The following is a 15715-nucleotide window of genomic DNA, read 5'->3' as shown; positions in this document are numbered from 1 at the left end:
CCCGCAATACCGCAACCCATATTTTTGATGAATGTAAGTGTTGTGTTTTGTGTTTTATGTTCAGCGTAGGGTTTTTAATCCTTTTTAGCACATTTTTATGTACGTGTTCAGCCAAGTGAATTTTCCCAGAACCCTGTCTCCAGTAGCTACAGTACGTGTTGGGACGCTACAGTGGAGTTAAGCACTGGAAGTTGCATCAAAAAGCGCCCGCAGTGAAAGTATATATACACACACACACACACACACACACACTTGTGTGAATGTCGCCTTCACTGCAGCACTCCCGCGAGGACGCTGCTGAGCAGTGGAGGAAGGACCGACAAGCGGAGCGACCGCGCTGGAGGACCGTCTCTAGGGGGCGACAAACACCCTGGTGTCACCTGCCGCGGAGTTCGCGAGTGCCGCTGCTTGTTGAACTCCGACCTTTTACCTCTCGCGTGTCTCTGTTGGCTGTTTTCTGGTAGAAAACGTGTTTTTCAGTCTGACTTATGAGAATCACGCTTTATCCACATATAGAGTCTGCAGCGAGAAAAAAAAAAGCTGACGGTTCCTGGAACATCTGTCCGTACGCGTGAGTTCGGCAGCAGCCCGCACTTCGGCTTCCTCGCTCGAGATGTTGGTCACATTTGTAACACACACAGTACCTAGTTATTCATGATATTCATTGCTCGCGCTTCTCAAGGCTCCTTTTCTGTCCCGAGCGAAGACGTTCACTTCAGTTAATAATTCTGATGAATTTTATTACTAAACTTACTAGATACATGATCATGATCATGGTCTTTATATATATTTATTTACTTTCTTGTTATTGTATATATGCCGACGATGACTCATTTTTTTGGCGAGTTACACAGGTTATAAAATCATTATTATCACCATCATCATCATGATCATGTCACCGCACAGATCAACGAAGGAACAAAAACAGTTTCTTGGTTCTTTCGTTGACCTGTGCAGTGACATTATTGTAACCGTTAGTCTGTCTCAGGAGTTAGTAACTCGCCAATAAGTGTTTATTTCTGTATTCTAATAGATCATTACATTATCCGATCATTATAAAAAGTTATTTAGTTGACAGCTCTTCAACCCACTTAACGTTTGCTGCTTACTCTGATTTAAACATGATTAATGCATCATGGTGTTTTTACTGCATCAGTTCGTGGAAAATACTTGCTGCTCGAGCGTCTGCGGCATCAAGTCAAGTGGGATTAAGATCTGCGTTTTTTTTTAGTTTACAAGGCCATGATGGCTCTCACCAACATGATGATCACCTGTTTCCCCAGTTGCACGTTAAGATGATCAGGGTTCTGAGAAAAAGTTTAGTCTGGGTTCTTAACTTTCTACCCTCATGTGCAGATGATCTGGTCAGATCATTCATTTACTTCACAAACTTAATTTAAGCTTAACCACTTATGAGCCAAAACAGACCATCTGAACCCCTCTTGTTTTTGATGAGTTTTAGCATTTTAAAAAAAAAAAAAAAAAAAAAAAAATGTTTATTTACATGTATTCATTTAGAAGAGAATGTTCTGCAAAGCAGTGTACAGCTCTGTTAAAAATAAGACCACGTTTGTGCTCTCTCTAACCTGCAAACTATTGCAGAGGTCCTCAAAATGGGGAAGCCACAGAAGAAAAAGAGTGTTGCAGATAGGGTTCGTAAGGTAAAAGCCTCAACTGAAATCAAGAACAACCCCTTTGAAGTGAAGATAAATCGGAAGAAGTTTGATGTTCTCGGACAAAAGACCAAACATGATGTTGGACTTCCAGGTGTATCAAGATCAAAGGCAATAAAAAAGGTATGTTTGCTTTAAGTTCATATTGCATCATGGGTAGGAAATGGAACTAGATGCATTTTTGCTGCTTTATTTTTTGGGTATTTTGCTCTGTATAATTTAGATTCCCCCCCTCTTACCAGCGTAAAGAAACCCTGCTGAAGGAATACAAACTGAAAGACAAGTCAAATAAGTTCGTTGACCGTCGCATTGGTGAATATGATAGCCAAATGGATCCAGAAGACAAGATCCTGAAGAGGTTTGCCCTGGAGAGACAGGTATCATATTGTGTGCATCCATGTAAATCTGTGAACTGTCACTGATCCTTCTGCTCTCAGAAGTTCAGCCTCTCTGATGGGACTTGGTTTTTTTGCAGCGAACTCAGGGCAAGAGGAGCATATACAATCTGAACGAAGATGAAGAGCTGACCCACTTCGGCCAGTCCTTGGCAGACATCGAGAAGCTCAATGATGTGGTGGACAGCGATAGTGATTCTGAAGAGAGGGGCCTGCTTTCTGGTATGTCTGACACCATGAAAATAGTTAAACTGTGTATGGTACACTTAAGATAATAGTTGAGTAAACTCAAGATAATGGTTCATGCACTAAATTATTTTGAATATTTGATATACTGGCTTTCTGTCCCAGTGTTCAAATATTTATTTTTTTGCATATGAAGAGGACAAAAGTAAAGGGAACCCAGTAAGGTCTAACTGATTAGTTAGCAAAAAGGGTTGAATTGAAAGCAAACTTACCTAAATATTCATATACTTTTTTTTAATGAAAAAAAAGATTCAGTGATATTATAGGTACCCTATACTCCAGTAATGTTAGTGTACATTATTATCAGTCTATAGTGTTTCTGGTCAATCTTCAAATAACACACATCTTTGTGTGATTTCTTTTTTTTTTAATGTATACGTTCTGGTCAAAATAATGAATCTTCTCAATATTTAAAGCGGAACTCACTGCCTCACACTTCGGTGGCGGAGGTGGCTTGTTGAGAAAGAAAGCTCCTGGAGAAAGTGGGGATGAAGGAAGTCAGAAACCTAAATCCCGTCAAGAACTAATTGAAGAGCTCATTTTGAAGTCCAAACAAGAGAAGGTAAGAAACCAGAATGCAAATTTGATCTTCACTAAGGTTGTCTGCCTCAGCAAAACTATTAACTCCTGTTAAGAATTAAATGTTGTGTGTGAAGTGTGTAACAGCAGTAAGCATTTTTTCTGTTGGAACCCATTGAACAAGGTAATTACGATGAGGTGAAACCTTTGTTGGTTAATGTGCCTTTCAGAGAGAGAGACAGACCCAGAAAGAAGAATCCCAGGAGCTGACAGAGAAATTGGACCAGGACTGGAAGTCCATCCAGGGCCTTCTGGCTCATAAGACCCCAAAAGCTGAGAGGAAGGAGTTGGAAGAAAAGCCGAAGGTAGGAGACAGGAAGATGCACAGACTCTTAAGTAAAGGCTTATATGGTTGTAGAACACACAAAACTAATGAAATTCCTCTAGAATTGGGTCCCATCAAGTAATGTGTGGATCCACTCTGTGTATTGTAAGCTTCAACAGTCCAGCACGTAGTGGGTGCTTTGTGAAAGACGACATTCCCAAGTTTTCCTTCATCCATTCCATCCCTCAGCCAGATGAGTATGACATGACCGTTCGGGAGCTGGCATTTGAAATGAAGGCCCAGCCCTCAGAGAGAATGAAGACACAGGAGGAGCTGGCCAGGGAGGAGCGTGACAGGCTGCAGAAGTTGGAGGTTTGGCCAGGGTTTCCTCACTCTGCTTGGTATCTGGAAGGCACATTGTGTGGGCAGAACTATTTGATTTGCGCTTTGTCATTATGAGAAATGTATGAGAGACCATTTTTATTGATACAGAGCATCTTTGTGTGTCTGCATGTGTATCTTTTTGTTGGTAAAATGCACTTAGTTTACTCTGATTTGCTGGTCGCTTTGGGGGAAAACATCTGCTAAATGAATAAATGTAAATGTAATCGATACTCTACGTTGGTGAATGGGGAGGGGGGGATCAAACAGCATCACCACATCAATGTATGTAAAAACTAAACACAAGAAAATAAAACAAACTAAGTCATAAAAGTCTTGAGAGAGTTTTAAACAAATCTGGCTCTTTTATTTCCGTGGCACTAAAATGAATCAAAGTATAAGCACTTGAAGATCAATGAGACGTTTTTTGTAGTTGCGGTGTACTCCATGGGGCGAATTTCAGACAGACATGTAACATATTACTGCTCATCAGTTTCCCTTTGCATATACATACTGAGACCCTCAAAGCAGACACACAGTATTGTGTGTCCCATGTTTTTATAGCCTAGCCTGTGTGAAAAGAGAAGTAGAATTCACTTAGGCAAAACATGTAAAAGTCTGGGGAATATTCATGAGGATTTAATGTTATAAATTTAGGAGAAATGGCTTTTGTTGCTCAGTTTACAATGTAGTTTATATTAAGAAACCTGAAATTTGTGTGTATTAAGCATTATATTACATTATACAGTGAAAAGTAATGTCACTGTGACAGTGTATGTGAAAGCCTCAGCATTCCATGTGTTAATATCTAGTGATGTTTGTTGTTCGCAAGGCTGATAGACAGCGCAGAATGCAGGGTGATACTGAGGAGGATAGTACCACAAAACAAACCTACCTTTCGGCTGACGACCTGAATGATGGCTTCCTTCTGAACAAAGATGACCAACGGATGCTTTCCTATCATGTGAGTCAATGGGCATGATCCATATCCCTATGATCCTTTGTTGAATATTAAACTTGCCACGTAGGATGTTCCGTAACAAGCGTTATCACTGTGTGGATACCCCCCTGCCTTTTACCTTAGGATGGAAAGTGGAATTTGGAAGATGAGGTGGAGAAAGAAGAGGAAGATGCAGAAGGAGATGATGAGGGTGATGACAAAGAAGAAGAGGATGATGATGGTGATGACAACAGTGGGGAGGAGGCGGAAGAGGAGGAGGACATTGATGGAGAGTCTGGTCACTCTGACCTCGAATCGGATAAGGACAGCGAGCAAGAGGGAGGAGATGAGGAGGGGCCAGCAGGAGAGGAGGCCCCCACAAAACCCTGCAGCTCCTTGAGTGAGGAGGAGAAGCTAGCGCTGCAGGAGGCTGCCAGAGCAGAGCTCCCATACACCTTTGTTGGTAGGTGCAGGGAAACTCTGGAAAGTTCCTCTGTAGTAAAAGCTCTGTCTGGGTTAGTCTGGTAGCTTCCTTATCTTTCTGGCACCCAGGCCAGAACACCCTATCCCTGACTCCCCTGTCTCCTACTGTGTACCTCCTTGTTTTAGTACCTGGGGTGGAACATTACCGTGTCTTTAGTGTTTTAAGTTTTCTTTATTTATGTAGGGAATTTATGAATGGCATAAGCAGAGTGTGCTTCTGTATGCACGTTATTGGACCGTTTGTTTCTGTCCTGAACTTGATTGGCTAATAAGCTCTGATCATACATTGGACATTTGGTCTTTTTTTGGCATAAATACCTGTGTGTGGTAGGGGAGCACCCAGAAGCCCTTAGTGACTTCCTTCCCGCCCAACAAATGAAAGCTATACGGATGCCTTGGGCAAATTGTTTCAGGCAGCACTCGTGTTTAGTTCTTTCACTTGTATTTGTGGAACTACTACTTGTTTGAAATGGTGATGATTTTCAGGTGTGTAAGTAAATATATAAATAATTTTCAGACAGAGTATTTGGCTTTGTGTAAATGTTAAGAGGTGCGGAGTGCAGCAGACATCACAGCTCAGTAAGCGTAATAGATGAGTTGTCATGTACTCCTAAAATGACATTTTTGTACTGATGCCATTAAATCAAAACAGACTTCTGAAGATGCAAATGGTCTAGTTACAAATTTTTGAAGATTTTTTTTTTTTATGGTTTTACCAGTTAAAGCATTTTTCAGTTTTGTGTTCTTCACTTGTTTGCTTTTTAAAATGTCTGTCTTTAGCAGAATGAATGTGACCCATATTCATATGGTGAGCTGCAAAGTGTTAGAAATATTTACTCAGAGTAAGAACATGGGACTGCCTTAGTTCAGCTTGCTTCCCCAGTTTTTACAGCTCGTTTTCTTTTTTTAAAAATATTAGTTTTAATTTTAATGTATCTCAAACTTAAATAGAAAAAAAATGATGAAAGGTTTTGGAGCATTTTTAAAATTTTTTTGCCTGTATCTTTGCCTGTTCTTTGTGACTTAGTGGTAAAACTAACAAAATACATTTCATATAGCCATCGAATTCCATTTGTGTTCATAAGCGGAGTCTGTTTTTTCCATATCATGCACGGGGGAGCTACTGTAATTTCCATTTACATACTTTTTTACTAGAAAAAAATGCATGCATTTTTGCAGCCCACTCAGTTATATAGATTTAAATAAAAAAAAGTAGTATTTTTTATTTCGTTATTCTTTCAGCACCCGAGAGCTACAGTGAGTTGAAGTCCCTTCTCCATGGACATACTACTGAGGAGCAGTGCCTAATTGTGGATAGGATTCAGAAGTGTAACCACCCTAGTCTAGGCATGGGCAACAAGCTCAAACTGCAGGTTTGTCCTCTGTAGTTTCCTTCTGTGAAGGACTGAACACCTTGTAGCTGTCCTTCCTTTTGTTGGGCCATCAGCTTGATGTCTTTTATTCTTCAGAAACTCTTTGACTTTCTTCTGGAGTATGTGGGAGAGCTGGCCACTAGATGTCCTCCAGAACTCAGCACAGTAAACAAATTGGTGCCGTGAGTATCCCGTCTGTCTCCGTGCCTCTGCAGTGTGATTTCTGCCAGCACACCAGTATCTGTCTGCAAAACACATGGGCTGAGGTGTCATTTGAACCAGGCATTGTTAATTACTTATATCAGTTACAGAAGCAGTGTTTTACATTTAGCTGATGCTGTTTTCCTCACAGTGACTTACAATGCTAGTCTATCTTCAATTATTTACCCATTTGTACAGCTGGGTTATTTTACTGGAGCAATTTAGGGTAAGTACTTTGCTCAAGGGTACTACAGCTAGAGGCGAGGATCGAACCTGCAACCTTTGGGTCCAAAGGTAACGGCTCTAACCACTACGCTACCAGCTGTCCCAAAGGTTTTGCTACCTTTTATTAAAGAGAAATGATCTGTGGCGTTGTATCCTTTGTATTTTCTGAATTTCTAAAACAGCCTCATTGATTGCACTAAAAAATTAAACAGGATAATTAAAGCCATGCAATATTAAGTTGTCTAAGATGCTTTAAAATATGTTTTTTCCTGTTTTTAAGATACTCACAGTGGGATTCTTAATGGGAAAAATTCAATGAAAGTTGTTGTTAAACCCAAGATGACATGGTTTAAACCCAGAAAAGATTTTTTTTAATCTGAAATTTAATTTTTGAATTATTTGAGGGGTGATGGGTAGCACAGTGTTTATTATCTGAAGGTCCCTGGTTTAAATCCCACTCCTGCAGTAGTTACATTGATCAAAGTACTTACCCTGAATTAATATTGAAAAAGAGTATCATGCTGTATAAATGGGTAAATGATTGTGAAGTTGATTACACTATAAGACAGTTTTTGTTCCTTTGTGGTAAATGTTATTTTCTAATTGCTTATGCCTAAAAGTATAGAAATTGGCTATTATACCCTTCAGATTTTGCTGTTTTGACCAGGACATTGATATTTTGAAATGTAACTATTTCCAATGGGAGAAAAAATTTGCACATTTTCATTCACACCAAGTCAGAAAAAAACAACATGAATCAAAATTAACATGTATTTATACTGAAGCTATAGAAAAATATTATACAAAAAGGCTGAAAACTATACGGAGCAGATTGAGACTTTGGTGAAGAACTAAGGCAAAATGGTCTGCAAATGTCCCTCAAAGTCCATATCCTTGATACTCATCTTGATAAATTCAAGGAGAACATTGGAGCGTATTTGGAGGAGCAAGGCGTTTCCACCAGGATGTAGTGGACTTTGAAGGCCACTACCACGGACCATATAATGAGAACATGATGGAAGACTGTATTTGGGGGCTGATTCATGAAAGTGATTTACAGTATAATCGTAAATCTCAAAAAACTGCTAACTTCTAAATCTTTTGTGGTCATTTTTGTATATCTTTAGTATAAATATATGTTAATTTTGATTTACATGTTTTCTCTGACTTTATGTGAATGAAAATGTGCAAGTTCTCCCATTTTCCCATTTAAATAGGTAAATTTCAAAGTATCAGTTCCTGGTCACAAAAGCAAAGTTCGAAGGGAATAATAGGCATTTTCTATACTTTTTAGGCATAAGCAATAAGGAAATAACACTTACTACCCAGGAACAAAAAAAGTAAAAATTTGTTTGCTGTGTTATCTAACACTTTATTTTGCCTTAGACAAAAGTATCAGCTATATAAATATTATTATTGTTGTAACCTATAACAAACACATAGCTCAGAGTTATATATTTCTCACAATGATTAGGTAACTACCTCTTGCACTGTTGTTATATTATGACTTATGTTGTTGAATTAAGTTTGTAATAATTTTTGGCTGTATAACTAAATTTTGATGTCTTGGATTTTTTTTTTTTTTTTTTTTTTTGCGCATAATCTGGAATATTACAAAGTGCAAGAAGTACAGGATTTACCTTTGGTACATAGGTGTAAAATAGATCTTGGGGAAAAAAGGGAAAATTAGCATTTGTTATGTAAAGTAGTGTACAGTACTATTTCAACAGATGGTTTCCTGCATTGCCATTGGTTACCACCTGTTTCCTATTTCTCAGGCAGTTATATGCCCTCTGCCAGCTGTTCCCAAATGCTGCATGTAAAGCCATGCAGACCTTGCTGAGTGACAGTGCCCATGATATGGCAGAAACTCTAGAGGTCAAGGGTCGAACAGCACTCCCAGGCCTTGATATGGTGAGGTTCTTTTTTTGTGGTCCTCCCACTGTGTTCTGTGACACTGTAAGGGGGATTAATGTTGCATATGGTCATAAAATCAAAGCCAGTCACAGCCATCTTCTCTCTTTTGAAGGCAAACCACTTGATGATCAAAGTTGTATGTCTTGTCTTGTCCTGTCTTACAGCTCATTTACTTGAAGATCACGGCTCTGTTGTTTCCCACTTCGGATTTCCGGCACCCTGTCACCACCCCAGCCATGGTGTACATCAGTCAGTTGCTCACAAAGGTCAGTGTTTGCTCCATGTTCTGAAGATATTGCACCATAAAGTGTTTCCTGTGACTGGAAAAATATCACTTTTTGCAGTGGAAACAGTTTACTTCTGCAGGAAAGGGCTTGGTTCGGGCTTCTACCAGAGGCTTAAAGCTTGCTTAGCTTTGTTGAGTTTCCATGGGATTTAATTGCCTTGCATCCTGACAGTGACTATGAGCTCCGCCAACTCTGAATTCCTTCCAGGGTTTCAACTCAGGATAAAAAAGAGTATCTGGGGGTGTTAGATTAGGTTTCGGCTAGGGAGGGGCAGATTTTACTTTTAAAGCTTTCGGGTTTTTACCATGTCTGAGGTTTTGGCACAACTCCAAGACTTGCACAACTCTCGGTTGATGTCGCAACAAGCTTTAAAAAAAAAAAAGAAAAGAAAAGAAAAGAAAAAAAAAAACAGGCTGGCAATATTTTTTCCCCCCCCATATATTCTGTTGTCAGAGAGAACTGAAAAGAAACGATAGTAAATTTATATAACACCTACAATGGCAACAGTCTAGTAAGTTGTAACTAAGAAACCACCTGAAGTTGTTTAGGCATGTTATTGCATGACTAACAGTAATAATTAGGATTTATGAATATATGACAGAATCACCCAAAAGCAAAAATGTTCAAAAGTCTCTAGACTGTGGTATTCTTTTGGGCCACAGAGTATGAATCTGTATCCTCATGAAATGGTAGTTTCAGTTGTGCCAATGTGAAAAGTAGATGTCAGAAATGTTTGACTTTCTTTTGTTACTGAAACAGGCAATATTTTATGAAATGGTTGTGCTTTTGTGACGAAAGCTGAAAGAAAAGGATGCCTTCACTTCAGTGTGCAGGTGTGAATGTCCATTACCCCTAATCTAAGCAAAAGTAAAAATCCCCCCCCTTAAAAACCAAAGGTTAAACACTAATAATGTTTAAGCGTTTGAATTTATAGTGATGGGAGGCTTTTGATTGTTTACCCCAGTCTCATGTGAGTTCCTTGGAGGAAGTGACCTCAGGATTAGCTCTGTGCTGCCTGACCGTGGAATATGTGACCCTCTCGCAACGATTCGTGCCCGAGCTCATCAACTTCCTCCTGGGCATCCTTCACCTGGCTGTTCCGAACAAGCGATCGATAGGTACTTTACCATGAGTTTTCCATCCAATTTTTCAGTCCACATGACTGTTCTGAGCCATTATGACAATGGACAGTGTTGTGGTTATGGCTATGGGCATAAAGTCTACAATTTCAAGAGAAATTTGTGCGGTTAATAATAAGTCACTTTGGATAAAAATGTCAGCTGTGCAGGAAAATGTTTTAATTATACAAACAATGTAATGCTCTATTTATTGGCACTCAAAAGCTATGTTTGCATTTCTCACATATACTGAACTTTTTATGGCACACAGATATAACTTCCAGACACCTCATTTATGAAACCGCTGTGGAATAAGGAAAAATGAGTGTCTGAGTTGTTTAATAGTGGTGATATCTGGCTTTTCAATCATTCTGATGTTGTTCAATAATAAAACTTCATTCTGAGCAGCAGTAGTTATAATGAAAACCAATTAATAGCCAACAGCATGTGCTGCTAGTGTCATTGCTCCCAGTGCTGCCAGTATACAGTGAGTGTAAAAACTGAAATGGAGCAGTAGCAGGGGCTTGGGAAATGCTTTCAGTATGCTGCCACTCTACAGTGTGCAGAATGTAGTTTCAGCAGAGGCAGAAACCTTGGAGGAACTCCTCTTGCATATTCTTGCTTATCAGGATTATTCAGCATTATGATCTGCAAGTGCTCGTTTAATAACATGGGTAGCCATTATTTTTGGACTGGCTACTTACATAAAAGATATTCTTTGAAGCTATTTTGTGACATGAGCAGAACAGTAATTTTTTCATTTTTATTTTAATACCTCCCTAAGTTGGACTTACTCCCCTTTCATTTAACTGGAATTCTGTAATGCTGAGCAGTGGAGTCCTGGCTCAGGTTTGGGTCCCTGCTGCCTTTGAAGGCTCTGGTCCTTACAAGTGCTGTGCCATGCCACTTATGTTTCAGGTTACTGCCTGGTTCCTCCCTTCAGGCTGTCTGGTAAGAACTGTAATCTGCTGGTAGTCCAAAATATGGCACACACAGAGTCATGGAGCAGGAAGAGACTGCCTCTGTCTGGAGTCCAGGGCCTGAAGCTGAAGGATGAGCTGGAAAAAGACCACTACAGGTACGGGGCATCAGTGGGCCCTGAAGGTAGAAGGCAGTCTGTGATGTAACTGTTTTTTTGTTACAGTCTTTCTTTTTGAATGAAAAGATAAGTTCATGTTTTGTAGTTCACAGCGTTTTGCTTATGACTGGCAGATCCCTGCTGGGCTGGGCCATCAGGCTCTTGTCAGACCCTTAAAATACTTCCCCAAAGGGGTTTCCAGACATAAAAGTTATGGGTAAAAGACTGATGGCCCATTATGAAGCATCTACCGTTGAACAGTAGTCCACCTACTATTAATTCTTGTCAGTGGTAAAAATCTGTACTTGTTTTTTCCTTTTTGAAAATGTACTTTGACTGTGTGACTTAGCGGTTCTGAATCCAGGGTGGAATGTTGGGTTGAAACAGAACAGTTTGTGTTAATTATCCTGTACTGAGATTGAAAAATTCTCTTACTGATGATGGGATGCTCTGAAACCCATCCAAAAGGCATGGGTGTTTCACTTCTGGCTCCTTGTAGGATTGGTTTTATTCCAGCTGGACTATGAATAAAATAGTCCATACTGCGCTGTTAATGGAATACATGTCTTGATTTGGCACATCTTCACAGTTATCCGCAATGAGTCTTTTATGAAGAAGTTGTGATTGAAGGCATTCAGTGCAGTCTAGTGTTCATTTGGTGGTTTAATTAAACATAATTATCAGAGAATGTCATTGGAAAGAGAACTGGCCTGCAACTGTAGTTTACCAAGATTAGAATTTAGAAACACTGTGATGAGTCACATTCTGTATGAGCACAATGGTGGAAAGTGAACTATAGTTTTCACAAGGGAGTGCACAGCATGCTTGTAATTGTGTAGATTTTTCCTAGGCTAACAAAGATGAATGCTGGGGAGCGTGTGTGTGTGAAGAGTCTTTAGGCACTGTTAATTGCCACAGATGTGTAGGTCCTGAGAGAATGTGTAGTAGCTTTTCAATAATGGCTGTGTATGGGGTCTTCTCCAATGAGGAACACAGGCCAAGGTGTTGGCACTCATCTGTAAAAGTAAAGGTACTTGAAGGGCTTCATGCGTGTCTTCGGGTTAGTGTGTCCATTTACCATGCAGAAACAAAGATGGTCTGTAATTAATGTTGGCCATTGTGTCACGCTCATGGATTCTTTTCTGTTTCTCAGGCTGTCATCACTGACTACCTGTCTGGACCTGGTCAAGAGGTGCACTTTGCTGTATAAATCCCTGCCTTCTTTTAGTCATATCTTCCAGTCAATTAGAATTCTGCTCGCTAAACATCTTCCCATAGAAGGCCATCCCAGATTCATACAGGTGACTGATTACCCTTACTTTCTTTTTAGAAGGAAAAAAATAATTGCATTAATTTCACTTAAATAGACTTGTATTAATTTTTCAAAGTAAATTAGTTGTTTATCTCTCTAATCATTGTGTTTAAAATAAAAAAATCCTAACTACTCCCAGGGCCAGAGGAGTCTTGAGAGACGTCTCTGGGTAAAGGGACATAAAGTGCTTTGTTAAGACTATTTTTTAAAAACAGAACAAGTCCTTTATGAATGTGTTTTTTTATTATTTTTTTTTATTTTTTTTGGTCCATAAATCCTAAACTCACTCTTGATACCTTTCAAGCCTAAGACATTTTCACCTGCTGAGTCCTCCTCCTACAGGGGAACAGGTTCTTCAGTGTCTGACGTTGCTCTACTTGCCCTGTTTGGGCCGCTTTTGTTGAGTAGCATAATCACCCTGTAATTCCAGGCCTCTTCATTATTGTCCTTTAACAGTTCAGCTGGTTTTTCAAATGGAAAAGAGCCAAGATTACTGTCCTTAACCATGATGGCTTTTAAAATATTATTTGTGTTGCAGAAATTGGTCTCTCGTGTGCTTTTTCATTATTTCTCGGTAGAAAATTATATGTTTAATTCACACATACTCAATTTGAAGCATGTGGCTTTTCACTTGTAAGTATGGAAATATCACTTAAAACTTGACATTGAGGTTTGCAAGCTTTTATAATCCTGAGTCTGGTTGTGATAAAGGAAACTAACCAATGTGTAGAAAAATTTTTGAAATGTTATTTTTAATATCTGTAGGAAGAGTTTATAAACCTTTAATTTGAAAGAAGTTAATTTTGTCATGGATTCCTTTCAGTCCTGGGTGATGACTCGGATGAATATTGTCCTCAGCTAAAAGTTTTGTGTCCTCAAAGTCCCTGTCTGCTCTTGAAGGACTTATCCTCACCCTGCTGAAAGCAAAGGTTTACCTAAAACATAATTAAACATTAGATGGCCAAATATATGAAGATATATTGTCGAATGACTGTTTGTACCTTTTCTGTTCTTTATTTTTGTAGCTGTTTTATTTGTATTTTAAGTTCATATACAATGTGTAAGTACTTCAGAGAATGTTGTCATCTGCATGGTTAATATGCATAGCAATTACATTTACATTATTTATTTATTTATTTAGCAGATGCTTTTTTCCAAAGCAACTTCCAGTGAACTGTATGTAGTGTTATCAGCCCACACACCTTATTCACCAAGATGACTTACACTGCTAGATACTACTTACAATGGGTCACTCATCCATACATCAGTGGAACAGTGTGAATCATCAAGTGGAGCAATGCTTAACAAAGGGTCAACTAAATTAAGAAATGTAAATGTAATGCAGGAAAGAGCCAAAGAAACACCAGAAGAGTTAAGAAAGGGTTAAAAAAAAAAATAAGTAAAAGCAGCCACCTTTTAAATCTGCCCTAGAAATGATTACTGCTGCTGTAATAGGTGTATGTTTTCATTTATTTTCCAATATATAAAATAACTGTAATTCAGAAACAGTGGAGCACATATCCATACAGCCCCTGCAGTTATTTTGACAGATATGCAGTAGAGACAAAAACATTCTGAAACAGTCATTTGGGGTGTGGCCATGGTTATTCTGTAGACATGAGGCGTATAAAGGCCAGGCCTTTCAGCATCATGATTCTACTATTCACTTGGGTGTACCAAGTGGTTTTTTTTTTTTTTTTTTTTTCTCCTCTCCTCTCTCTCTCTCTTCTCCTTCTTCCCCCTCTCATGCCTTCAGATAAATGTCACCTGCCACTAGCATCTAGTGTGTGACCTCTACAAGGACCAGCAGTCCAAAGAAATTTGCCATGATATAATCGAGCGGCCTCTATAGGATTGATGGAGGACCTTCATTAAACAGTTAACACATAGAAGTGAGATGCTTGTCCCATAGTAGGGGGTCATTTTGTGTAATGAGCAGCCACGACCCCTTTACCCCCAGTGGCCACTGATATCACTGAAATGCAACAATGTTTTATTCTGCCCAAAGGACCTCCACAGAGAAGTGCTGGAAGCTGTGTCAGTGCCTTCAGTCCTTCAGCCTCCACTGGTATTTTCCAAGAGGAAACCCATACCTTTAAAATTGTTCACACCCAAAATTGTTGAAGTGTAAGTACGGATCGTTCACACTATACACACGTAGCATTATTTTAGCTTTGGTTTTTGTGCTTTTAAACTTGTGTACAGGTTTCATTGGCGTGGATCACTGTCTCTTTGGTTGCCAAACATAACACTACATTAATGATAAAATTTCTAATAATACTAAAAAGGTGATAAATCATGTATTACTAGATGATGTAATTAGAATGTGTGGCTCATCAGTGATTTTTCCTCCTCTGTGGTGTCTGCGTGTTACTTCAGACTGGACTACGGGAAGAAGCGAGGCAGCTCTAAGCAGGAGCGGGAGAGGGAGAGGCTGAAGCACAAGTACAAGAGGGAGTTTAAGGGCGCTTTGCGAGAGATTCGCAAGGACACAAAGTTCTTGGCCACAGAGAAGCTCACCGAGGTTATGGAGAGGTGAGAATACCTACAGTTCTATCATTCTTCAGTGCAAGTGTCTTGATGAAAATGATTTCTCTGTCTAGTAGTCATGGGTGGTAATGGTCAGTGGTGGTTTAACCCTCTTTTTGGATGGCTTTTTCCTCCATAGGAATGCCTGACTTGCTCTCATTTTACTGAATTGTTTGGATTTGTCTTATGTTTTAGGTCCTTTTTTTGTCTGAAGCATTTATCAAAATTTGCTGTGATGACAGTGATGTCAAGGTTGTCTTGTCTGTTACAGGGATGCAGAGAGGAAGAGGAAGGTGAAGGAACTTTTTGGCAGTCTGGCAACCCAGGAGGGAGAGTGGAAAGCCCTGAAAAGAAGGAAAAAGTGAAGTCAATGAAGTCATTATAAAGGTTGCTGCTGTGTCCATTCCACCCCAAAGGGTACAGCAGGGCCAGTCAGTGTGGATCTGTCTTACTGTTCTCACTCTGGATGTTCAGCCACTTGTGCTAAATTATGAACTCTGTTAACTTCAGTCATTGAGAAAAACATTCAGTGTAATATTTCGGTGACTGAGTTTAATTTTCAGCATTGTTTAGAAGAACGTATAAAGGAGCACAAGTTCAGTCAGCTCTTGCCAGGTATTTTGTTATACTCACATAGAAAACTTTAAAACCGTGTTTGTAGACTAGTACAATTTTACACAACAAAGGGAGTCATGTTTTCAGATTTTGAACAA

At 39.3% G+C, this 15715-nt stretch overlaps 1 protein-coding gene across 1 annotated transcript; it reads left to right on the top strand.

Annotated features, from left to right (window-relative positions):
- Window positions 1-442: 442 nt before the first annotated feature.
- On the top strand, window positions 443-15715 carry nop14 (NOP14 nucleolar protein homolog (yeast)). The gene is made up of 19 exons (XM_018755876.2): window positions 443-571; window positions 1603-1796; window positions 1916-2050; window positions 2149-2290; window positions 2731-2876; window positions 3064-3198; window positions 3408-3530; window positions 4372-4503; window positions 4624-4942; window positions 6205-6335; window positions 6432-6517; window positions 8540-8675; window positions 8843-8944; window positions 9930-10083; window positions 11002-11161; window positions 12315-12462; window positions 14482-14600; window positions 14853-15008; window positions 15274-15715. Exons 2-19 carry the CDS (start codon window positions 1614-1616, stop codon window positions 15365-15367), a joined length of 2601 nt encoding a protein of 866 aa, XP_018611392.2. The 5' UTR covers window positions 443-571; window positions 1603-1613; the 3' UTR covers window positions 15368-15715.

The sequence above is a fragment of the Scleropages formosus genome, chromosome 6 (genome assembly GCF_900964775.1).
Source record: "Scleropages formosus chromosome 6, fSclFor1.1, whole genome shotgun sequence".
In the NCBI taxonomy this organism is placed as follows: domain Eukaryota; kingdom Metazoa; phylum Chordata; class Actinopteri; order Osteoglossiformes; family Osteoglossidae; genus Scleropages; species Scleropages formosus.
Note: the sequence above shows the minus strand (reverse complement) of the source record. Positions and strands in the feature narration are given on the sequence as shown.

Excerpts from the sequence above, each read along its gene's own strand:
- nop14 (XM_018755876.2), top strand. The coding sequence starts at position 1,614 with ATGGGGAAGCCACAGAAGAAAAAGAGTGTTGCAGATAGGGTTCGTAAG. Across the intron at positions 4,943-6,204 it reads GCTCCCATACACCTTTGTTG|CACCCGAGAGCTACAGTGAG; the intron begins GTAGGTGCAGGG and ends TTATTCTTTCAG. Across the intron at positions 11,162-12,314 it reads CTGGAAAAAGACCACTACAG|GCTGTCATCACTGACTACCT; the intron begins GTACGGGGCATC and ends TCTGTTTCTCAG.